General features: G+C 43.9%; 1 protein-coding gene across 6 annotated transcripts in view; it reads right to left on the bottom strand.

Annotated features, from left to right (window-relative positions):
- The window catches only part of PDGFRA (platelet derived growth factor receptor alpha), a 48019-nt gene that overhangs the window by 5581 nt on the left and 17266 nt on the right, over positions 1–25172 (bottom strand). For 3 of the 6 annotated variants that reach the window (XM_061420159.1, XM_061420160.1, XM_061420161.1), the window contains exons 6-22: positions 23347–23518; positions 23065–23254; positions 20442–20557; positions 19390–19516; positions 17971–18164; positions 17181–17275; positions 16838–16970; positions 14557–14661; positions 14064–14174; positions 13655–13808; positions 12477–12643; positions 9520–9635; positions 9046–9168; positions 7844–7955; positions 6106–6205; positions 5890–5995; positions 4400–4641 (exon numbers count right to left, since the gene is read on the bottom strand). In XM_061420159.1, the coding sequence (XP_061276143.1) occupies positions 4400–4641; positions 5890–5995; positions 6106–6205; positions 7844–7955; positions 9046–9168; positions 9520–9635; positions 12477–12643; positions 13655–13808; positions 14064–14174; positions 14557–14661; positions 16838–16970; positions 17181–17275; positions 17971–18164; positions 19390–19516; positions 20442–20557; positions 23065–23254; positions 23347–23518 (2363 nt within the window). Of the gene's footprint in view, positions 1–774; positions 1543–4399; positions 4642–5889; positions 5996–6105; positions 6206–7843; positions 7956–9045; positions 9169–9519; positions 9636–12476; positions 12644–13654; positions 13809–14063; positions 14175–14556; positions 14662–16837; positions 16971–17180; positions 17276–17970; positions 18165–19389; positions 19517–20441; positions 20558–23064; positions 23255–23346; positions 23519–25172 lie in introns of those variants that run through there. The other 3 variants (XM_061420156.1, XM_061420158.1, XM_061420155.1) reach the window with 2 other exon arrangements.

Below are 25172 nucleotides of genomic sequence, written 5' to 3'. Positions count from 1 at the left end.
AGGGTGGTCCTGATGCTGATGACTGCATTTATTTCTGATTCCTGAGTCACAATATCCACCTTGTAGGGCCTGGCTCCTGATAGGCTCTGACCTAGCACCCCCAAGTCCTTTGAAGCAAGGCCCTGTCTTCCTCAGGCTCACTCACCAACCAAGGCCAAGCCTCCTGTGCCTGGGGAAGGACTTCCACAAGACCACCATGCTCACTCCTGCCAGCCTACACAGAGAGCATCCCAGCTTTTACAGGTTGAATTGTATCCTGCCAAATTCCTATGTTGAAGTCCCAACCCTCAAATGTGACCATATGTGGAGACAAAGCCTTTATGGAGATACTTAAAGCTAAATGAAGTCATAAGGATGGGACTCTAGCCCGGTAGGATTGGTGTCTTAAAAAGAGGAAGAGACACCAGAGATGCACACACAGGAAAAGCCCTTGTGAAGACAGTGATAAGGTGGCCATGTGCAAGCCGAGGAGAGAGGCTTCAGGAAAAACCAAACCTGCAAACACCTTGATTTTGAAATTCTAGCCTCCAAGAGCGGGAGAAATAAATTCCTGTTGTTCAAGCCCCTTCGTCTGTGGTACTGTGTTATGGCAGCCCAAACTAAGATATTCACCATCTCAGCCCACCTGTCAGGACTGGTCTCACTGGCCTGGTGCAGTCATTTGGGACATACTTTGTGTGATTCAAAGAAGACCAATAGGAATAGGTGCTAAATTCTTAAGTCCAGCTTTGTGTACACCCCCCCGCCCCGCCCCCGCCCCAGGACAGTTCCTGGCATCTTTCTAATGTTATTTATCCCAATGCAAGTTTCTAACTTTGTTTAGAAGCAGAACCCTTTTTTATAGTTGAACTATTCAGATCCCTCAAACTCAGTGTAACCAAATAGATGACAGATCTGGGGTAAAGTGCTCCAAGACCCTCCTTTCTATCCCCATGAAATTCAACAAAAGCTACCCAAAATTTGGAGAAGCACTGCTTGCTAAAGGAATACAAACACATTTAAAAATTGTTCTAAGCAGAGGATAAACAGAAAGGTAAGTCTGATAGGCCACTTTCCCCCCATCTCCAAATCTCATGTGTCAAAAACAAAAATAATTTTAGACTTTTAAAATTACCTGGTGCATACAAATAAACAAGGTTGTCTATATCTTACATCTAAATTGGTTAAGAACTCACAATTGTAAGCTTCCAAAATAATAATGCTATGTGCTGCTGCTAAGTCGCTTCATTCGTGTCCGACTCTGTGCGACCCCACAGACGGCAGCCCGCCAGGCTCCGCCATCCATGGGATTCTCCAGGCAAGAACACCGGAGTGGGTTGCCATTTCCTTCTCCAATGCATGAAAGTGAAAGGTGAAAGTGAAGTCGCTCAGTCGTGTCTGACTCTTAGCAACCCCATGGACTGCAGCCTTCCAGGCTCCTCCATCCATGGGATTTTCCAAGCAAGAGTACTGGAGTAGGATGCCATTGCCTTCTCCGATGCTATGTGCTTCTGCTTAAATATTTTTATGTAGTCAACTGAATGTGGAAGAGACAGAAATATCCTGAATGAAGAAGGGAATAGAGAGAAAGAGAGAAACTCATAAGCAACTTGGACCTTGATCCAAGGGCCAATATCACCACCTTCTCCTGCCTCTGTCCAAGGGTTATGGAAAGAGAGAAAGGAATTAGAGCATGGCCCCTCCATCTGGACCATGTGAACCAATGGTTCTGGTCATGGCTGTGCATTAGTATCACTTTGGTAATGAATGAATAGGTCTAGGTACAATCACCAATGGCTGCTATTGTCCCAAAAAGAGAGACAGCCATACAGTATGTACCTCCTGTACACAGCACCACCTTTGCAGGACACTTGGCAAAAATCTACTGAGTCAGATCAAGCCTCTAGACTACTACCAAATTACAACAAATATAGGAGACAGAAGCATATGATAAAACACACACAGTAAAGCAAGCAGAAAAATTCTGAATGTGGGAGTGGGAATTCTTCAGGCAAATGCTCCGGTTTTTACACAAATAATATTCAAGGGGGCAAAAAGAGGCAGGACGAATGTATATAGCTCTATCAACCAATGGCAATGTGTTGTGTGACTCTTATTTGGGTCTTGAATAGGACAAACCAAATGTAAAACAATATTTGTGAGAATCAAGGGAATTTGAACACAGACTGAATATCTGATGCTCTTCACTATTTACTGTCAATTTGGAGGGGTGATATGATGGTACTGGAGCTGTCTCTAATAACTATAGTTATTTTAAAAAACAGAGCCCTCATTTTTTTTTAGATATATGCTGAAATATTACAGATGGAATGATATGATGTCTAGGATCTGCTTTAAAGTGATGGAGTAGGTACGGCTATGGAAGTTATACAAGCAGACTGGTCATGAGTTCAAAAATGTTGAAGTTGAATGATGGGCAGCTCACAGTTCCCGACTTTACTTGAATCATGCATGTTAGAAATTTTCCATAATACAAAGTTAGACAGGAAAAAAAACACAAATCAGCCAGAGAGTACTTGGGCCTCACTGAGATTACAATATGTTGGTCCAGGCGAGGCTTGTATAGCAGCAGTTTTCAAATCTCCCCAGGTGGTCCCAGTGTGCAACTAGGATTAAGAACCACTGACACAGCATCAGATAGCCCAGAACAACCAGTCTCTCCACTTGTTCCTCAGTTCCAGTGACTAATAAAGAAACCAGCAAGAGAGGCTTATATTACTTCAATAATCACAACTGCTGTGTCAGTTTGATCAAATTACCTGAGGATTTAGGTCAAAGGTTCTCCATCAGGGAAGCACGTTCCTCCCTGTCCTATACCTCCACCAGCTCAAGGGGGCAAATATAGGCCGACATTGGTCTTAACAATATTTTTTTGGATCTGTCTCCTCAGCCAAAAGCAACAAAAACAAAATTAAAAAACGGGACTTGATCAAACTGAAAACCTTTTGCATAGCAAAGGAAACCATCAATAAAATAAAAAGGCAACCTACTGAATGAAAGAAGATATTTGCAAAAAATATGTCTGATAAGGGATTAATAACCAAAATAAATAAAGAACTCATACAACTCAACATCAAAAACACAGTACAATTAAAAAATAGACCCAGAACCTGAATAGGGATCTTTTCAAAGGCATACAGATGGCCAACAAGCACATGAAAAGATGGTCCACATCACTAATCAGAGGAATGCACATCAAAACCATGAGCTCTCGCCTCATGCCTGTCAGAATGGCTATCATTAAAAAGACAAAAAAGAATAAGCCTGGCAAGGATATGGGAAAAAGAGAACCCTAGCAGTACACTGTTGGTGGGAATGTAAATTAATACAGCCACTATGGAAAACATTATGGAGGTTCCTCAAAAAATTAAAAATAGAACTCTTAGGTGTGTGCTAAGTCACTCCAGTTATGTCTGACTCTACAACCCTATGGACTGTAGCCCACCAGACTCCTCTGTCCATGGGATTCTCCAGGCAACAATACTAGGGTGGGTTGCCATGCCCTCCTTTAGGGGACCTTCCTGACCCAGGGATCGAACTCATGTCTCTTATGTCTCCTGCACTGGCAGGTGGATTCTTTACCACTAGCGCCACCAAGGAAGCCCCCCAAAACTACCATATAGTCCAGAAATTCCACTTCTGGGTATTTATCCAAAGAAAATGAAAACACTCATTCAAAAAGACATGCACCTCAATGTTCACAAGAGCATTATTTATGATAGTCATGATATGAAAGTAAGCTAAATGCCCATCAACAGATGAATGGATAAAGAAGATACAGTAATATAAATACACACAATGAAACATGACTCAGCCATAAGAGTGAAATCTTGCCATATGCAGCAAAACAAATAGACCTGGAAGGTATTTTGCTCAGTGAAATAAATTAGACAGAGACAAACACCATATATTTTCACTTGTATACACAATCTAAAAAACAGAACAAATGAAACAGAAATAGACTCACTGATACAGAGAACAAACTGGCGGCTACCAGAGGGGAGAGGGGTGGGGGGAGGGGCAAAGGAGGTGAATAGGATTAGGAGGTACCAACTCCCAGTTATAAAATACATAAGTCACAGGGATACAATGGACAGCACAGGGAATACAGTCAATATTTATACTAACTTCATATAGCATGTAATCTATAAAAATATTGAATCACTATGTTGTACCCTGACACTAATAAATACTGTAAGTCAACTACACTTGAGTAAATTTAAAAGAACAAAACATTTTTCAAGAATCATCTGGGAAACATTTTCAAAACTCACAGACCCCTTGGGGTTCTGCCACTGGCTCCCCCAAAACAGACTGACCAGACCACTGGGAGGGCTTCCTGGGGGCAATGGCTCCTTCCCTTCGGGTGTCGGCGGAAGTTGGCATTGGGAGCTCCTACCTGTGTCTGTTCCTCTTGCCCAGGTCTTCCTCCTCAGGAACAGGGTCGATGTCGGGCAGAGGGATGATGTAGCCGCTATCTGCACTCAGCCTCTGCTCGTCAAGGCCACCCTCCCAGTCCTTCAGCTTGTCTTCCTCATTTTTGTAGGTGACGCCAATGTAGGCGTTGTCGGAGTCCACGCGCATGCGTGCCACAGCGGGATGGTCACTCTTCAGAAAGTCCAGGTGGATCTTTTCATAACTCTGCAAACATTGATTTCACAGTTACTCAAGGGTTACTGACAGAACTGCAAATTAATACAGCCACTCAGAACTTACTATTGTTTAACTGTGCTTTCAAACAACCTCACAGATGTGGGGTTTGGACCACTGAAGGAGAATCAGATGTCAACTGTCCCCAGAGATATGGAACATGAAGAAAGGGCCACCATTGCCAGAGATCTCCTGCTGGTAGGTCTTGAGATACCAGGAACCCATTCTGCAAGTCTGGAGCTACTACTGTGTCCCCATACACATTCCCTTCTCTGGAGTTAGCATCGAGCCTTCTGGTCCCCATCAGATAGTCTCTCTTGGGCTTTGATGGGTTCCCATAAGAGTTGACTAGGGCTTCCCCTGGGAGCAACATACCTGAAACTTTCTTGATCCCTATACACTGAAGAAATCTAATTAAAAAGTTAGGGACCATTGATCTAAAAAGGTTCCATAAACAAGCGCTCCAGTCTGTTCCCATCAATGCATCTTCACCAACCAGAGTGTCTTTGACTTTCCTATGGTTAATCTCCTTCCTTCCTTCTGCGTTCCTGCTGCCTCACTTAAGGCAATTGTAATGGGCAGTGAGATAATCAATAAACAAAAGTATTTAACTTCCAGTTCAGCTCACACGGCTCTTCCTTGAGAAGAAGGAAGAGAAGCAGTAAGTATGGAAAGTCTACATGGCAACTAATCTGAATCTAAGAAATTGTGCCTGGGTTTCCTTCTCAGCATCTCAGCAGAAAGTTGCTTCATTTATTATCATATCCTGCTTGGTTCCATGAAATTACATTTGTTCCTTTGAACAATGCTTCCTATTCCACAAAAAACCAGCTGGAACCACAGATAACAGCTGAGGTTGTTCCTTCCAGTCAGCTGGCAAAAGCCAATTTTGCATGGATTTAAGTGCATTCAAATTAGCGATTTAATGGCTGTGGATGCCCTGAGACTTCTAACTGCACAGTAGCTTCAGATACTAAAACATCTGGAGAATAAAGTGCTTACAGGTGTTGCACACTTAGGATGAATGGGAGCCGTGCAGGAAGGGGAGGGTTTTCATTCATCACTGCTACCAAGGGCCTGGGGAGCACTGCATGAAGCCGCAGCCACTGGATCACACAATCTTTTTCCTCCATTGAAAGTGTTCCATTAAAACAATACTGCTCGCTCACATAACCAGCTGTTGTCTCCTCCCCTTGTCCATCCCTTGCCACCCACCCATCTTAAGAGGCCCACACAAACCTTTTTATATTGTCCAGGCAGCAGATTCTCCACAATTTCACTCAGGTGGTAAAAGGAGGGTCTCTTCTCCGGCTCACTGTTCCAGCACTTCACCATGATCTCGTAGCTGGAGAAGCACAGGACTCAGAGTGGGCACGGAGAGGATGATCAGGGCACCCGCACCCCCACAGACCCATCAGGCATGAACACAGGCCCACAGGATGGGGAGAGGCTCACACTTCACTGGTGGCATGGTCAGGCTTGGCCATCCGGTATCCACTCTTGATCTTATTGTAGAATGTAGAGTCCACCATCATGCCAGGGTAGGGTGTGCCACCTGAGAGGCCAGGAAGAAGACAACCAGGGTTGACAAGTATGTGGTACACTGTTGAAACACCTGGGGCGATACAGCACCTCTAGAAAACGTTTGGGGATCCCCACTTTGAAGTATCGGTTCTTTCAAGGAAATCAAGTGTTACCATCTGCTTGATTTCACAGCCCTGCCCAAATCTTAAATTTAACCAAAAGGGAAAGTCCAAACAGACATAGAGGGACACACCAAAGCCTTGCTTGCATCACACCACTTAATAGTCCACCCTCCCAAACAAACCACAAGGCTGAGCTACTTTAAGGAAATGTTGTAAGCAATTCAGGTCTATCTAGGGAAGCCAAAATGAACCGCTATTACTCAAAGGAATTCTATGCAAAATGTTTTTAAAAGTTAGCAGGAACTGAAAGAGAATGCCTACTTTCAACTTTGCTGTGATTAGAGACAAGCATTCATGTATTCATGGATTCATTTAACAACTCTTTAAGTTATTGCGTATGTATTTCATTTATAACCCTATTTCTAAAGTAAATGTAACCTATAAATCATTAAAAAAAAATTTAACCGAGACTTCTAGGTTGATCAAGTCTAGAACCCTAGCAAAAATTCTACACATCTAGAAAAAGCACAGAAGTGTTCTTCAACGTTTCTGAGTACTGGGTCTATGAATACAAAGCAAAATAGAAATCCAGAGAAATTCTGAATCACTGAGGCCAAAAAAGTCATTTTCATCAGAAATGTCCAAATAATTAAGGCAGAAGTCTTGGGATGTCTAGCTAATTCTCTGCTTTTAACAGAATATGAGACTCTCAGTTAAGCCACACACTGGGATGAACCACAGTGACATCCATGGAGGGATGAACCAAAATAGAAAAAGGCAACAAGCAGGAAAAGTCCTTTACTATCACATCAGGACAATAGTGGGTTCATGAAACATTTCACACTTTACCGGCCAAGACCAGGTCAAGTTTAATCTCCTTCTAAAACTACTCCAGGACTCCTTTCTCTTTTCCCTGGGCTTCTATTTCAACTTAAAATCAGGACCACATAGATTATCACTAAATGTGTAAGTTTTATCTCCCCAGCTGAACTGTCCAAGGTCAGGGTCATCAGTCATCCCCTTATAAGGCCCTTAACTGGTAGCACGGGACAGCTGTGTTGTTCAGTACCTGGTGCCTGACTGACTGGAAAGTTTCTCCCCTCCAGACTGACGACCAGGAAGGGAGTCCCCATCCCCTTTCCCTCACTGCACTACTTTTCTGCATATCCATCACCATGAGTGATGGGAGTCAGGGAGGGGGACTCTCTCCTGGTGAACCCACTTAACCCAAAGTCCAAGGTGAAGAAGCGACTGGTGAGTGGGTGTCATCAGGTGCATCTCCAGTAGGAGAAAGTTCCTCTGATGTAACCCAAAGGAAAGAGGGAGGCAAAAGCCAGGAGCAAGGGCTCAGCCCCCCAAGACCCCTTCTCAGACCGCTTGGACACACACTAGCCATCGTTAAGTGCACAACATGTTAATCAGCTACATTCACTTGACTAACACCAGGTATTTTAACATTATGTACATCCCAAAGCTTGAAAAACACAGCGTCTTCCTTCCAGTGTTGTCCAGAACAACCCAAACAAGCGGAGCTATTAGGCTCATACCAAGGGAAAAGATCTCCCAGAGCAGGATGCCATAGGACCAGACGTCACTCAGCGTGGTGTACAGGTTGTCAAAGATGCTCTCAGGAGCCATCCACTTCACGGGGAGAAAGGTCTGCAGGGAAGGGGAAGGACATTAAACCCAGCATGTGCAACAATAATCTACAGCAGCAAAAATAGGAAGGGCTTCTCTTGGAGCTAATAACAACTTGCGCCAGGAACTTCACTCTGCATGAGCATCTGTACTCCCAGGACTAGAAGAGTGCCTGGCACCTTCTAGAGCACTAGGTGCTCTATATACATATCTTATGAATGATGGGTGCTCACTCTTGTCTCTTATGCCCTTCCAAGGAGTAACATCCAAAGATATTTAATCCTGAATTTTTATCCCAAAGGTATGAGCCTTAAGTGGACCTGTCCCCTATTTTCAGGTGTTCGTAGGAACAAAATTAAGAACAGACCCAGTGAACTGAGAGCCAATTACATTTTTGAACTGTAAGAAACAATGGGAAGATGTTAGAAAGATGGTAACAATAACCCTGTGTACGAGACTGCAAAAGAGACACCGATGTATAGATCAGTCTTATGGACTCTGTGGGAGAGGGAGAGGGTGGGGAGATTTGGGAGAATAGCATTGAAAAAAAAAAAAAGAAAGAAACAATGGGAAGAAGGTTCAAATGTAGAACAGAATGACTATCTTTAAGGAAATTGTGCCTCTAAGATGTATTAACTCAAATGGCTTTAACATTTCAGGGTCACAGACACCATCTGAAAATTTGATAATCTCCAAAGGTGTGCTCCTTGGAAATGAATGCACAATTTACATATTAATAGCTAACACTTTCCTGCTTTGTAAGTGCCAGGCACTGTCCTCAGCATTTTACACAAATCCACTGATCTAATGCTCCACGGCAACTCAGAAGATAGGTACTGATAACACTCCCCCGATACAGTTAGGGAAACCACGGTACAGAATAGCAAGACACTTGCCCCGAGTCCCTACGCTAGTAGATGCCGAGCCGGTGCTCACACCCAGGCAGTCTGTCTGCAGAGCTTGTGGTTTGCCTACTGACCCCTGGACCCCATTCATGAATGTCATGGACTCCATGTTAAAAGTCCAGGCTGTGAATGGCTAGAAGCAACATCTGCTTTCAAAGATTCAAGTAAGGGAGGGCAAGCATGCCAAATGAGCTAGGGGCACGTACACTGCCTTTGGAAACGTAGTTCGAATCATGCATGATGTCTCTGGCCAGGCCAAAGTCACAGATCTTCACGATTTTCCCTTGCGCCAGGAGGACGTTGCGAGCCGCCAGGTCCCGATGGACACACTGCACAGAAAGGGAAGACAGGATGGGGGTCAATCCACCTGCCACTGGATAGCACGCCCCTTGCAAGACTGGCCACTTAACAGGGACATGGAGGTGCCCGGACACCTCAGGAAGGCTGTCCTGGCCCACAGAGCTCACCCCGCCCAGGCTTTCAACCCAGTGCCTCCCAAGAGGGAGAAAGCTCTGGAGAAAAGTGGACACCTGATCCTGCCGGAGGGCCCACTCACCTTCCGGGAAGGGGTATCAAGAAGCAACGTGGCAACTGGCTCCTCCACAACTCTCCTTCCATGCTCACCTCACCCAGAGCAAGGCCTGGGTCTAAAGAGGTCTCTGTTGTCTGAACACACTTACATTTTTTGAAGCCAAAAACTCCATTCCTCGGGCAACTTGATAGGTAAAGCTCAACAAATCCAACAAAGTCAGGCCTTCTGAGTTATCATCTGAAAGGAGGTTTTTGACTTCTGAGTCTGCAGGAAAAAAATTAAATGTGTTGGCGCTAGTGAACAGCATGAAACATCAGCCACCTTGACACTCTCTCAAGGCTGGGCCACTCATTAGGCTGCAGAGGCTTGTCCAGAGAACATACCTACGATCATGTTCTCATAGTGTCTAGACCTCACAGATGAGTATACACTATGCAGAAATGTCCTCTTTAAAAAGAAATACGGACTTCCCTGGTGGCTCCGTGGTAAAGAATCCGCCTGCCAATGCAAGAGACACAGGTTCCATCTCTGGTCCAGAAAGATTCCACGTGCCATGGAACAACTAAGCCCGTGAGCCACAACTACTGAGTTCTTGCTCTAGAGCCCTAGATCCACAGCTAGTGAAGCCCATGTGCTCTACAGCCCATGCTCCACAACAAGAGAGAAGCTACCGCAATGAGAAGCCCAAGCACCACGAAGAAGAGTAGCCCCACTCGCTGCAAGTTGAGAAAGCCAGTGCAGCCATAGATAAATAATTTTTTTAATTTCAAAAATAAATAAAAAGAAATATATCCATAAATACATATACTTGGTTTAAATATATATCTCCATAATGACTAGTCTAATAGGTTCTCACACATATTTTTGTTCTTGTTTGGCTCCCAAATTTTCCTTTAGCAAATCACCTCAGCCACCTTTAAAACACATATCCACACCCACCCACACCCACAACGACACCCACACATCTTCTATGATGAATGTACAGGAAGCCTCTATGAAAAAGCAGCTTCTAGGAATTGCTTTTGTTTTTCTTTTTAAAGCCACCTTCATAGTACTTGGCTTACTTTATGAATGAAATTAGCCACCAATCAGGCTAGAGTAGCAATCTTGAAGCTCAGTGCCAAAGACTTTGCATGTAGTTCCTTTCTCTGTAACTTGCCCACTTTCCCCAGTTGGTCCTGCCTGGAAGGGTCCCAGGGTTTTCGAGGAAGGAGGCAATCTAGGCCAGCAGCTCTCAGCACTTTTTGAAAAAGCTCAGGCAAGTACAGAGTAGCTGCAGCCATTCACATTTTTCCAGCCAGAAAGCAATGGTCTGCCTGCCAACCGGGCTCGGGCTGAGCATGAATCAGGTTCTCCTGACATCTGGAGCCAGGTCCGGCCTGGGAAGCAATGGAAACTATTTTTAACAATACAGCAGGGGAGCGGAAGTGTTGGTTCCGACAAGTCTCGTTGGCCAACCTTTTAAAAGGGCTTGGAAGTTTACCCAGCTGGCACTGAGAGGTGAATGGAACTTGGAGCTGCAGCAGTGGAAAATATTATTATGTACTACGCTTTGCAAAACAAGCACATTCTTTTTTTTTTTTTTTATGATTATACCTTTCATTCAAGAACCCTGAAACCATCCAGAGTACATCAGTGATTTTCAAAACAATTTCCATGGCAGCACAACCCTTTTCAGGCAGGACCTAGGGGAGGTCTCAGACCCAGGAATACAAAATTATGTGACAAAGCATGGTCAGATCTCTCCCGAAGCCTCCTCCCAGCTCCAGGCCTGTGATTAGACTAGAACCCTGCAGGGGCCACCCCCCACCAGATGTGTGATGGTCCATCTGGTATGGGCATCAGCTAGGCTCCCTGGAGTTTATAAATCAATCAACCCTGCCACATGCTCATCTGCTTTGAAAACAAACGGATCTTCCTTCAAACAACATTGAGTAGAAACACCCAACACCCTTGTCAGATAAAATACCTCAAACTGTCCACTTTTCAGTTTCTATCACAAATTGGTCATTAGCAAAGCTAACAGCTAGGGCGATTAAACACAGATATCAGAGATTTATATAATTGAATTTTTAAAAATAATATTAGGAATCAATAAAAGATTGCCAGATTTTAATGTTACCAAGTAAGGGCACTGAGAAAAAATAATTACCACCATACCTTCATTTAAAGCAAAAAAGGTATGTTAAACCAAAAAATGAATACTATTATGTCAGAATAAATAATTCTTTAAAATGATTACACTTTAAAATGTACAATTCAGGGATGCAATGTACAACATTATTAATATAATTAATACTTCTACATTTTATATATGAAATTTAAGAGGCTAAATCCTAAAAGTTCTCATTGCAAGGGAAAAATTTTTTCTTTTTGTTTTATTTTGTATCTATGTGAGAAAATGGATGTTCACTAAATTTATCGTGGTAATCATTCACAATGTTTGTAAGTCGAATCATTACACTGTACACCTTAAATGTATACAGCCCTGTATGTCAATCATATCTCAATATATCAATATAGTCAGACAAAATAAAATAAAATAAAATTACACTTAAAATCTGAAAAATTCATTATATTAGTTCTGTCTTTATTCTTTTCCTTTTTTCAGCTCACAAGCCAGGACTTCTCTGGTGTTACAGCGATTAAGAATCTGCCTGCAAATGCAGAGGACATAGGTCTGGGAAAATTCCACATGCCTCGGAGCAACTAAGCCCCTGTGCCCAACTACAGAACCCTGCACATCTAGAGACTGTACTCCGTAACAAGAGAAGCTACCACAACGAGAAACCCGCACACCGCAGCAGAGCAGCCCTCGGTCGCCACAACTAGAGAAAGCCCACACACAGCAATGAAGACCCAGCCCAGCCAAACACAGATAAATAAATAAAAAGAGTTTAACTAGTATGAGTTCTAGTTAAAAAAATTACAGGCCAGACCCGCAAAAACGTGTCACAGACCCAGCTGTGCAGATCTGCAGTTAGGGACCATGTGGCCTGACAGTCCAGCTTACCAGGCCTGCTCACCACCTTTTGAGTATTCCAAGTATCATATTAAACCACTGGGAGATCTCAGCACCCCAAGCACAAGCAAAGACACCTTTACCTAACATGGATTTCTTCTTATACGAGGCTGGGCGATCATACAGCGCTCTCTGGATGTCCGAGTATTTAGAAACCTCTTTTCTCTCCAGCATGGGGACATACTGTGTCGTGTCAGCTTGCTTCATGTCCATGTAGTCACCATTATTTTCAAAAGATAAGATAACGTAACTGTAAAAACAGAAAAAAGGAACCTTAGCCAGGGTGTCCCTCTGGAGTGATCACCCGTAACTCAGTAGGTGAAGACCAGGTACCCACCATGTGTGAGGCAGTGGTGGGCACAGAGGCGGCAGGGGAATCAACAGCACAACCCCCGCATCCTTCTCGTGGGCGGTCTAGTCGGGCAGATGCGCGTTAATCAAGGATCACACACAGACCACCTCAGCTCAACTCTCTTTATTCTGTTTTTCAGTCACAGGCCAGAGAGCTTCACCACGTGACCAAGTGGCTTGGACAGACGATTCCTTCCACCCAATAAATTTAACACCAATTTGGTATCCATCGAGTAATTTAATATGAAGTGAATTCACACACATTCTGATCTTGCAGAACGTCTTATCTACAGCGATCTTTTCAGTCACTTTAGATATCGATAGTGGCAGTCATCACTTCATTGGCCTGACTGGTATGCCCAGGTTCAGCAAGGACCAGTGTCTGAAACTTGTAAATCCTCAGATAGTTTCTCACAAGATATGAGCACCAAGGCTTCCCTGGCCAGAGACACATCTGGAAGTCTGAAGTGGACCACACATAAACAGCAACTGGCTCCCAGGATGATTTCGACTCTTCCTCTCATTCAAACCTATCAGCAAAGCTTTCCCCAACATGATATCCTGTCTAAGACACCTACAGACATGGGGTATCTCTCAGCACCATGTCACAGGGTGATGGAGCAGGGTAGTTGACTTCAAGTCTTGCTACCTCCTGGCCCTAAATCTGTAGACACGACCTCCATCAGGACACAGGTTGTCTACATTGGTGAGGCTCATAAGACATTTCCTCCCTAGAGGAGGAAATGGCAATCCACTCCAGTATCTTTGCCTGGAAAATCCCATGAACAGAGGAGCCTGGTGGACCACAGTCCCTGGGGTCCAGAAGAGTCGGACATAACTGAAGCGACCGAGCACGCACGCACGCACGCATAAGACAGTGATTCACAGCAGCGTCTGTCTCTGCACCTACCTTCTTGTGCTTTCGTCAGCCGGGTTCAATCCAAAAATGTCCAGCTCTTTCTTTGGCTTCTCTGGATGGTGGCTCAGGAAGCTGTCCCTATTCTTATGCAAATAGTTGACCAAATCCCCATAGAAGCAGTACTCAGTGATGATGTAAATGGGGCCTGTGGGGTCCAAAACCAGTTGGAGATGAGCGTGAAGAACAGAGAAGCCATGAACCTACTGTATCTACAGTGGTAAAAGACACTGCTCAAGAACAGGGAGCTTCCCTCAGTGGAACTCAGTCCACAACCCCATTCAACAGACTGACATTTGCTGGCGTGTCTGGAGGTACAGTGTGGGGGGATTAAAAAGCTTGGACAGTCTTCGCAATGGTAGGTGTTCTAGGAAAATCCTCACTCTCAGGTGAGCGAGCCTACCTGACTTGGTGCAGGCGCCCAGCAAGTTCACGATGTTTAAATGCGGCCCCAGGTGGGTCATTATCTTCAGTTCAGACATGAGAGCTTGTTTTTCACTGGATCTGGCTGTGGCTGTTGAAGAAATAAATCATACATCGGTTCAACTGAATTATTTATTTCCCAGAAAAAGCCAAAAGCATGGCTAACCCTACAACTAGGTATCATTTTATTTACTAACAGTCTCAAGGGGAAATGGCTAGTTACTCAGTCTACACACTAACAACTTATCCCAAGTCTGCAAGGTAAAAAGAAGCTACTAAAAATAACTCGTGATTTTCCAACATATAAGTGACAAGAATGTTCTAAATAAACCTCACTGACAAGAGTCTAAATACGCAAAAAACCTAGAGTTGAAATAACTAAGATCTAGTCCTAAATTTGACATTTACTGGCTGTGTGATTTTTGAGTTTAATATTTCCATGTTCAAGAAATCTCCAGAAAAGGGGCACTTACGTTTTAGCATCTTCACTGCTACTTTCATGACAGGTTGAGACCGACTTAATCCATAAGCAGTTCCTTCAACCACTTTCCCAAATGCACCAGACCCCAGGATCCGACCTGTGGGCAACCAGAACCATCAACACACACAGAATCAGGCATCTCATCCAATTCATATACCATGGCCAGCGATCATGGGTGCACAGCTGGGTGGTGTTTTTCCCATATGGAGAAAGCATAATAACTCCTCCAAGTCATCATGTCAAAACCAGAATTGAGCCCACAGGGAAGGAAATTAGTATAATTGCTTTTGTCACATAACATTTGCAAAGGAAAGGGAAAACACAGACGGGAAGAAAGGAGGTACAGCCCTCCCTAGTGTGAGCACTCATCTACAGGCTGGAGAGCTGAGCCAAAGCCTGGGCTCTATGGCACGTGTTCTCTGTGGCTCTGGCCCAAACCTCCTGGCTCTCTACCCTTCTGTTTTCCCCACACAAACAGGGGCACCTTTTGCAACAAAAAGCCTTTCTCCACTGGAAGTGAAAGTGAACATGAAGTTGCTCAGTCTTGTCTGACCCTTTGCGGCCCCATGGACTACAGCCTACCAGGCTCCTCCGTCCATGGGATTTTCCAGGCGAGGGTACAGAGGTGGGTTGCCATTTCCTTCTCCAGGGGATCTTCCCAACCCAGGGATCGAACCCAGGTTTCCCACATTGCAGGCAGATGCTTTACCATCTGAGCCACCAGGGAAGCTTCTCCACTGGAAATACTTCCCTATTCAGGACATTATCAATTCCAAGTAGTGATGAAGCAAACTTCAGGCTGGCCCTCCTGTTGTCTGTCTGTTAGGAGGACCAGGAAGAGAGAAGGCTAAACATGCCCAGGAGTACAACACTTTGCCACGCGTTGGGAGATACAAAAGGAAATGGAGGCTCTCGTGCCCACTATTTTTTTTTTAACTTTTTATTTTGTATTGGGGTACAGCCAATTAACAATGTTGTGAAAGTTTCAGGAGAACAGAGAAGGGACTGACTCAGGCATACCTATACATGTATCCGTTTTCCCCCAAACTCTCCTCCCATCCAGGCTGCCACATAACATTGAGCAGAGTTCCCTGTGCTCTACAGTAGGTCCTTGTTGGTTATCCATTTTAAAATATCAGTGTGCACCTGTCCATCCCAAACTCCCTAAGTATTTCTTCCCGTGTGTTGCCCACTCTTAAAGAGTCTGCAGTCTAAAACAGACGTTTCCATCAAACCAGGGGAAGCCTTGGCTCCTAACGGGCACTGGGAGCCCATAGTGCCACTGACTGCACGTCTGCTTGACTAGAACTTATTCCTGCAAAGGTACCACTTCCCCAGCAGCTCGACAGTACACAGAAGCAGAGAGACACAGGAACACCTCTTAGCAATGAATGTTGCCCCTTTTTCTCCTTATTTTATTACTTTTTAACTTCCCTAAGCTCCTCACCTTTTGTAAAACAAGGGAGAAAATATAATAAAGCAAGCTTAGTTCTCAGACATAGGTATTTGAATGAGAGAGGCTAGGGTGTCTTGTTTGATCTCAGTTTAAGTAACTTTCTAGGAAGACCTAATTTGGCTGCTTTCTGGAATGAGACAAGTAGATAATTTAAAAATGCCTTCGGCGTCCTCCAAAGTACCTACTGTTAGAATATTCATGATGACACAACCTCTAGCTCTCACCTTCATTTGTCTTTGTCCTATTTTCATTCATTTAGAATGTAATTAAAAAATATATATATATATATATCTTGACTAAAGTTTCCTGTACTTGGTCTCAACCCAAGACAAAAATATTTGAAAAGTTTTTCATGTTTTGCTTTAAAATGTAAAAACTTATATTTTTACATTCTATTTTTAAAGAAGTATCTACTACATCCTCAGAAGGTACTGGGTCAAAACATATTTTTGAATTGTCTTCATTCATTTTTCATCTGCTCCTTTTTCATCACAGAAATTCATCTCATTTCCAATGGGTATCATTTCCAAAACAAAGCCACTCTGATGGGTGTTTCCCTATAGTCGCTTCTTCTTTTGTAAAATTTTCTTAACCTGTAATTTGCTATGGAAGGAGGTTTAAAAAAAAAATCATTGCAGTGATCTGATTGACTCACTTTCAAAGGCAGAAAAATATTTCCAAAAAAGCCAATTTCTAACGCCTCACTCTTAGTAAGCACAGGTTCAGATCCTTTGTTCCTCCACAGGCCTGTGAAGAGTAAAGTTGTGGACAAAGCAAAAGGAGTCCTGGGAGATCACCCAGCAGGGCAGGAGCTTACCAAGCACGAGTCCATCTCTTGGAAACTCCCATCTCGAGTCGTAAGGCAGCTGCATCGGGTCCACATAAATGTATTCATGTCCATCAGGGCTGATTGATTCAATGACCCTCCAACGGATTTCATACCTTGGTTTCTATAAATGATGAGGACAGGTAACTGGCAAATTATCAACGTCCAAAGATACCAAAGCTTAACCACAGCAGCAAAGTGACTGACATGGAAGGATTCAGCAACATTCACTCATCATCTAGTTACTGAGCTCCTTCTCTGTGCCAAGCACTGAGCTAGGTTGCTCTTCTTGTTCTTATCAGTAAGGATTTTTAGTTCTTTAAAAAATATCTACCTGTTTCCAAATGACGACCAGGACAATGAGTGAGATGATCACAATCACCAACAACACCAGGACAGCAGCCGCCACAGTGAGCTCAGAGCGCAGAGCTAGAGGACAAGAGATGGGGCATGGTGGAGAACTTGCACAAATTCGCAGGAGGGCAGGAAGGCAGGGTGGCCATTTCTGGGCTGGAAATCTCTCTCTACTGGTGAGAAGCATAAGGGCTGCCTGGCTCATTTGGGGAATGGACAAGATCATCTCTCAATTATTTACATACATGAAACTACTCCAACTCTCCCCTTGGATGGGCAAGGGACAAAATTTGGCTGGGAACACAATCCTTTCTCCAAAGGTGTGAACTGGACTATAAAGACTGATAAATGAGGCTGAGCGATGCCATTAGTTCAGAAAGTTAAGTGCAGTATATTTTGAAAGGTTACTGTATACTTATATTGCTTTTGGCTTCACTAATTTTTTCTTTTTTAAGAAGTCAACCTGTCTCAACTGTTACAAGGACCAACGAGGCAGAAGATCCTCCTTCCCCATCCTCCATCACCATACCAGACCAAAGAGACTAGGTAGCTATATGCTTATAGACAAACAAAATACCAAGGGGCCTCAGAAAGATGCAGTTTGAGATCTGAAACTAAAAGACAAGGCTCCTACACAGGTGCCCAGAGAAGATCCTTTAAGAGCCTCTGGACCTTCAGTCCTATAGGATCCCATCTGGGATTCAAAGTCCCACCGAAGGGAGGAAGGGCTCAGCTGAAGACTTAGTTGTCCTAACCCATGAGCTACTCACTGGGAGCCACCAGCTTCAGCTCTCGGCTTTCCACCCCAAGGAGGTTCTTGGCCAGACACCGGACTGCAATGGTCTCCTCCACTTTGGCAAACGTCACCTGGCCTTCCACTGTGCTCCTGTCTCGGGGGTGGACCCCTGTGATGATGTTTGAAACGTTGTTGGCCAAAACTGTCCATGAAGTTTCATTGTTACATCTGGAGAGAGTAAAAGGCACAGATATAGAGCCCACTGTGGGGAGTCATGGGGGTGGAGCAGTGAGAATCATTTAAGACAGCAAGCAGTGCTGACCCTGTCTGCATTTGCAAGGCTACAGATGGATATTTTAGGTGCAGATTAACCTTAAAACTTGTTCTCCTAGAGAATAAACTACATGTGGGTAATTAAAAGTTAACTGTTGGGACCTGCCTGTGGGTCCAGTGGCTAAGACTCTGAGTTCCCAATGCAAGAGGCCTGGGTTTGATCCCTGGTTAGGGAACTAGATCCCACATGCCCCAACTAAGAGTTGGCATCTAAAGATCCTGCATGCCGCATGCACATGACCCAGCACAGCCAAATAAATTTAAAAAATTGTTTAAGTTAACTGTTTTTGAAGGCAAGGCAGAGATAAACAAGTTCAATCCAACAGAACTACCCATCACAAGCCTTGAACCCCTGAGCAAACTGGACTTCAAGAATGTTTTAAGTATGCCAACGTCCCACCCCTCCAAAAGAGGCCTGGTCCCCTCCCTTTTCTCCACCCCCGCTGTGGGGACCCCCTCAGGTGTAACTAGGACTGGACCTAGAATCCAGCCCGTCTAGATCCAAGTCCAGTGCCTTTTGGCCTTGGGTGCCGGGGGGAGGAGTCTCAGCCTCCAAGAAAAGCTCAGAGGCTTCGGAGCACAGCAGGCACCCCGGGAAGGAGTGCAAGAACACTGTACTCTGGAGACGCCCACGGAGAAGGTCGAGGAATGAGCAGTGAAGGAGGAACTGGAGAGTTACCTCCCACCACACAGCAGGTAGAGAGAAGCCCCCTGGGCAGTATCTTCATGCATGTTCACACTCCAGTCTAGCCACCAAATAAAGTTCATCAAAGACGAAATGTGAAATGAAAATGTGGGCCAGGGTAGGAAAGAGCCTCTTAGAGCAGGTCTTTAAATTCATGCTCTTTTCAGAATGCAGACCCTTTGAGAATATGCTGAAGGCTGTAGACCTTCTTCTTACAGCTATTCAGAACACAAAAGCACACGTGCATACCTACACATGCACACACACACACAAGGTCCATGTTTAGAACCCTATCTTGTAGTTTGTGAGACCAGGCTAAATAAGAATCACAAATTCCAAAAACAGAGCCAGCCAAAGAAATAAAATACATTTGAGGGTCTCTGTGCTAAGGCAGAAACATCCTGACCACAAAAGAGAAAGGAATGTGTTCCATACTTCTTAATATCCTTGCAAACCATCCACTCGATATCAGGAAGAGGGGTCCCTTCGGCTGTGCATCTCACAGTCTGGCCCCCATTAGAGCCATGGTGGTCGTCAACCAAGTCCAGTATGGAGGATGGAACTGCAGGAGGTGAAAAGAAATCAGAACTGGATGGCTGGCATACCAGAACTTTGGGGAACTACCAAGTGGAATATGAGTTCAAAACTTGTCCACATAACATTTGAACCTATAAATCAACCAACCACCCAGCAGGGAGCTGAGACCAGTCTTATGCATAACAACACTCCAGTTTGCACAGATCCAACTGGTTAAGAGCATGCTTACGGCATTTGTGCCCTGTGGTGTTTTAAATCTGGTGTAAAGAAAGCAAAAAGCCCCTGTGTTGATTTGACTTGAAAGACAAAGAGGCTCTTGGAATTATAGCTTGGGAATCAGCTTATAGATTCATCTAAATGCTAGGGCCTAAAGCAGCATTTACCAAAGTGCAATAGTATTACATTTTAAAGATTCTTTTTTGTAACCAGTGATCAAATGTTAGAAATATGCTAATACTTGTATCACAGATTGACTCTGAGGGTCAAAAGAGCCTAACATGGCCCATGGTAGGTACTCAGTGACTAGGTGCTTAACTGGAGTATACACAGACTCGGGCACTCCGTTCTGGGAGGGGCTTCTCCAGAGGTCTATAAAGAAAGCTAGGCACAAAAAGCCAAAGCACTCTGGAACGACCTAATGTCATCCGGGCCAAAACATATCATCTCACTCTTTCCAGAACTGGAAGTACCTAATTGAGAAACAGGTGGTAAGGAAGCGATTGAAGCCTAGGAATTCCAAGTCAGACAGTTCCAGACTAGCCTGGAACTTTTCAGAATTATGTAAATTCGTAAGTCCAACAGAGCTACACCTGACACCCACACCCCCTGCTTCTCCCTGAAAGGGTTGCTTTTCCCTCCATGACCTGGGGGGACAGGGCTAGGCTCTCCTCGGGAGACTCTCAGTCACCCACCCACCGAGCTGAAGGTATCTTTATCTGGCTCTTACAAACCTTGAGTCAAGAGTTCAAAAGTATAGCTCTTCACATCATCTTCATTTTGAACTACAATAGTATAATGGCCGCTGTCTTCTTCCTTTGCTCGGATCAGCTTTAATTTGCTTCGATAACTTAAAAGAAAAGGACTGTGTTTCAGCAAGGAGTAGCCCAATAAATTCCAGTCGTTAAGCAGTTACCATTTTCAATTCAAATGTTGTTAAAAAATATCTTGTCCATATGATCACTTTCCTGGGATTTCCCTTATACTGTCTATGCACTGAAGGTCTGAGTTGTAGACATTTTATTCTTAAACAGGAGACCAGAGATGAACAATGGCTTATGTGGCTACAAGAGCAGTCAGCTCTGCTAAGGCCTGACTTCTAAATGGGAAAAAACAAATCTTACCAGCTTTCCTTTTATTTGAATCCTGGATTTTTATATTTAAGAAAAAAATACTTGCCAACACTGTTAAGCAACTATACGCCAATACAAAATAAAAACAAATACTTGATTCCTCTTAACATCCATCATATGAGTGATTCAGCCAAATATTGGAACAACCTTGGAAGAAATAATAAAGACACTGTCTCTGTATTAATACAGGGAGGTCACTGGGGTAAAAAACTCTTGCTTGCTTGTATTTGCTTAAAAAACTCTGGAAGGTTTCATAAGAAACCTTCCTAACAAAACTAATAAAAGTATTCCTTGTGGGTGGGGAGGCGAGGGTACCAACGCATACGAGGACAGAAGAGGAGTGAGGCTTCTTACAATGCACTGTCTTTAGGTGTGAATATTTTTAAAGTGCAAGATGCATCTTAAAAAAAAAATAGAGAAACATATGCTTTCATACCTCATTAAAGAGAAATTTCTCCAAAAGATGCTTACACGTATAATAAATGACATTTAGTCATGTGTGTGTGTGTGTGTGCATCAATAAAGTAATTGCCCATCTGACTGTCCTTTACAACAGTGTGGAAGAGCAAGCGGAGTGAGAGGAAGAGCACTGGTCATGGAAGGAGAGACCTGGGGCATTACTGAAACTCTCCAAGCCTCAGGTCCTTTATGGGTACACCATGGGATAACTGTATGCAAGGCATAGTATCATTTTGAGAATTAATTACATGAAATAATCTATATGAAAGCATTTCAGAGGCTCTAAAATAGCCGGCAAACGTCGAGTCTTCTAGCCAAGACACCTGACGCTAGGAGATGTGATGAGCACATTGGGCTGGCCTTGCCTCTGCCGCACCAAACTGAACACCTCTGGAATGGATTTCTTTAGAGCCCCCTAAGCACCCCTGGCTGCCAGTGACCAGACAGTCTGCCATCATTCACTTTTTGCACGTGTCCAGCCAAGGAAGCTGTGAATTCACGAGTCTTAGGGAAACCAGACCCCCCTCCACCGTGTGCATCCTTACATTCCCTGGCCTGCCATGGGGACCAGAATATGTGCTGGAGGAAATCAAAAAACACCTTAAGAGACAGCTCTCCTGGACTGCTCCGTGGACAACCACCATCGCTACCGATGGTAGCTTGCAGACAATCCTGGTGTCTCAAGTGTTGGCTACGCTGGGATCACCCTATTTCTCTCTGGCCTCACAGCCTAGTAGAAAGTTAGACCCTGTCCACTTCCCTGTGTTCCTACATTTCGTGTCTTAGAAAGCCTTCCAGATTCAGTGTCCCACTTCCATCTCTATCACTGTTCCACAGAGGTAGTCACATTCCATTTTCCCAGATGTTGCTTCTCAGTTACACATGGAATTCAGTTCAGAAAGAAGGAAGCAAATCCTGAAATTAAGTGAACTAATGGCAGAGGTTCTATCTTCTCCTCTTTCCTGAAGGCTTGAAATAGAGGATTTTGTCTCCTTTGAAAGGTTTCTAACAAAGATGCAGGGCTGGATTAGCTGGGCCCTTCAAGAGGGATCTTCTGCTCTTGGATTCTAATCAGGGCTTAAAGCTGCAAGAGACCTCAAAATATCATCCAGTTCCTCATCTTGAAGGACATAAGGTATTCTTAACCCTACATTATAGATGAGGAAACTGAGGCTGAATGGTGACTTACACACAACTCCACCACTAGTTAAGAGATGACAACAGTCTACAGCTCCTCAGAGAGCAAGGATCCAAACTACCCATAGTACGTTCTCTCCTGACCAAATTTACTCAGACACTACTCTTATTTCCCATGAAAGTCTCACTGGGGCAAATGTGTTTCAAATTAAGCCAATGATGTTGTGTTTCATGTAGGCTTATGTGATAACTGCCCTGGAACTGGAATCACCATACATGTCTACTTGCAATATGGGTGATGGATATCAGGGAATATATATGAAACCCAAGTGGGTCCAATTTTACTTTCTTTCCTCCACCCCTTTCTGAATCCAGGAACCTGTCTTTCATTGGGAGCAGAGATTTTTCAGTTCTTTCTTCTCATTTCATTGTTACATACTTACCAACATACTATTATTGCATTGCAACATTATCATGAAATGCACCTGATTTCCGGTATCTTCTATTTCTGATTGCTAAATTTTCTATACTGACTCTTGTTTGGGGTCATAAGACACACACAAACCTCAGTCTATCTAAGAATATACAATACAAAGAAAAGGCAAACCTGAGAAGGGTGTTTCTTTACCTTATTTCCTGAATCTTTTCTATGTCAGTGGTGATCTCCGTGAGATTCTCAATCAGAGTCAGGTTGTCCTTTAGCCAGGTTATCTTGGGAGGGGGATAGGCCTGCACATCCACCACAAAATGCTTGACTTCATGCAGGTTGACAGCTTCCAACAGGTTAAAGTTGGGTTTGATTTCAATAAATCCTTTCTCTGTACAGGGAAGAGTTTCCATTAAACAATGATCACCTCATGGTGGATCCCGAGCAGCATGGCTGACGGGCAATTTAGGAAGCAGAGTGTACCGTGAACAGAAATGGTGACGTTCCTCATCTTTTTGACCTCCTTGGTGGCCTGGTGGGCAGCACATTCGTAATCTCCACTGTCTTTCACCGTGGCCTCGGGAACCCTCAGAGTGTACACCAACTTGATGGACGGGAACTTGGTTTCCTCCAGCCTCGTGATGCCTTTGCCTTTCTACAGCAGAAGAGGAGGAAAACTGACTCTAACAAGATGCTTCCTAAGAGGGAACCCCTGCCTAAGTTATGGACTCAGTGATAACGATACACCAATGTGGCTTCCTGGATTGTAACAAGTGTACCACCCTGTGGGGATATAGATGGGGGAGGCTGCTCCTGTGTTGAGCCCAAGGGGCAATGCAGGAAATCTTTGTACTTTTTACTCAGTTTTGCTATGAATTTAAAGCTGCTCTAAAGGGACTTCCCAGGTGGTCCAGTGGCTAAGACTCCATGCAACCAATGCAGGGGCCTGGGTTCAATCCTTGGTCAGGGAACTAGATCCCACATGCATGGGGGAGAGAAATGGAACAAAGGAGAGATACTATCAGATGCCAAAAAAAGAGCAAGGAGCAGAAATTTGCAAACTAGGAGTGAAGGGGGAAAGACCATATATATATATATACACATATATGTTTATATGCGTGTGAGTGTGTGTATACATATATATTTATTTATTTACTTATACATAGATGGTTTTTGCTGTCCATAAGGGCACTGCATTAAACACTGTTAAATGGTTTCTGCGTGGGACCATCACAGCCTTTCACACACAGTTCATACACACTTACCATGATAGGTTAGAATGAATGAGAACTGGACGTAACATACACACACCAATACATATAAAATAGGAAAACAACAAGGACTTACTATATAGCACAGGGAACTATACTCAATATTTTATGATAATCTATAATAAAAAGAATCTGAAAAAGAATATATATATTTTATATTTATATAACTGAATTACTTTGCTGTACACCTGAAACTAACACAACTTTGTAAATTAAATATACATCAATAAAATAAATAAAAGGATGAATGAGACCCTATGTGTAAATTCCCAGGGACCAGAGATGACACAGTGGCTCCCGTTCCCCACCTCCACTCCTCCCTTCTTCTTCTTTCTGTGGATGGGCCAGCTTCCACCAGAGTGCTTGGGATTCAGCAAAGATCACTAAATCTTTACTGAATGATTCAAGTTATGCCTGTTCACTGAAGGAAAGTTATGCATAGAAAAACCAGGCAGGGAATTCCCAGGCAGTCCAGTGGTTAGGAATCTGTGCTTCCACTGCCAGGGGCCTGGGTTCGACCCCTAGTGCGGCTGCGAGGTACAGTCAAAATAACAAACAAATGAATTTTTTATAAAGGAATTTCCCTGGTGGTCCAGTGGCTAAGACTGTGCTCCCAATGCAGGGGGCCCAGGTTGGATCCTGGTCAGGGAGCTAGATCCCACATGCTTCAAATAACAGTTTGCATGCCACAACTAAAAGATTAAGACCTGCTGCTGCTGCTGCTGCTGCTAAGTCGCTTCAGTCGTGTCCGACTCTGGCTCATATTAAAACAAAGGCAAGACCAGGCAGGCAAGAAACAGAGTATCATGGGCGTCCACAAGGCAGGGAAGCACGCAAACAACATTACCCAATGCCTTAAAATTCAAAGGCATGGGAGGCAAGAAAAGGAGAATTCATGACTTTCAGCAATCAGAAACTTTTAAAATTCATTTGTGTTTTGCTTTGCTAATTTTTTGGTCATTATCTTGTAGCCATATAACCTGCCTATCTGATGAAAAAAGAGCACTCAGTGTGAAATCTCTATGCTTTCTGAAGGAC

This window comes from Bos javanicus, chromosome 6 (genome assembly GCF_032452875.1).
Source record: "Bos javanicus breed banteng chromosome 6, ARS-OSU_banteng_1.0, whole genome shotgun sequence".
NCBI classification, from domain to species: domain Eukaryota; kingdom Metazoa; phylum Chordata; class Mammalia; order Artiodactyla; family Bovidae; genus Bos; species Bos javanicus.
This window is presented reverse-complemented; position numbering and strand designations above follow the sequence as displayed.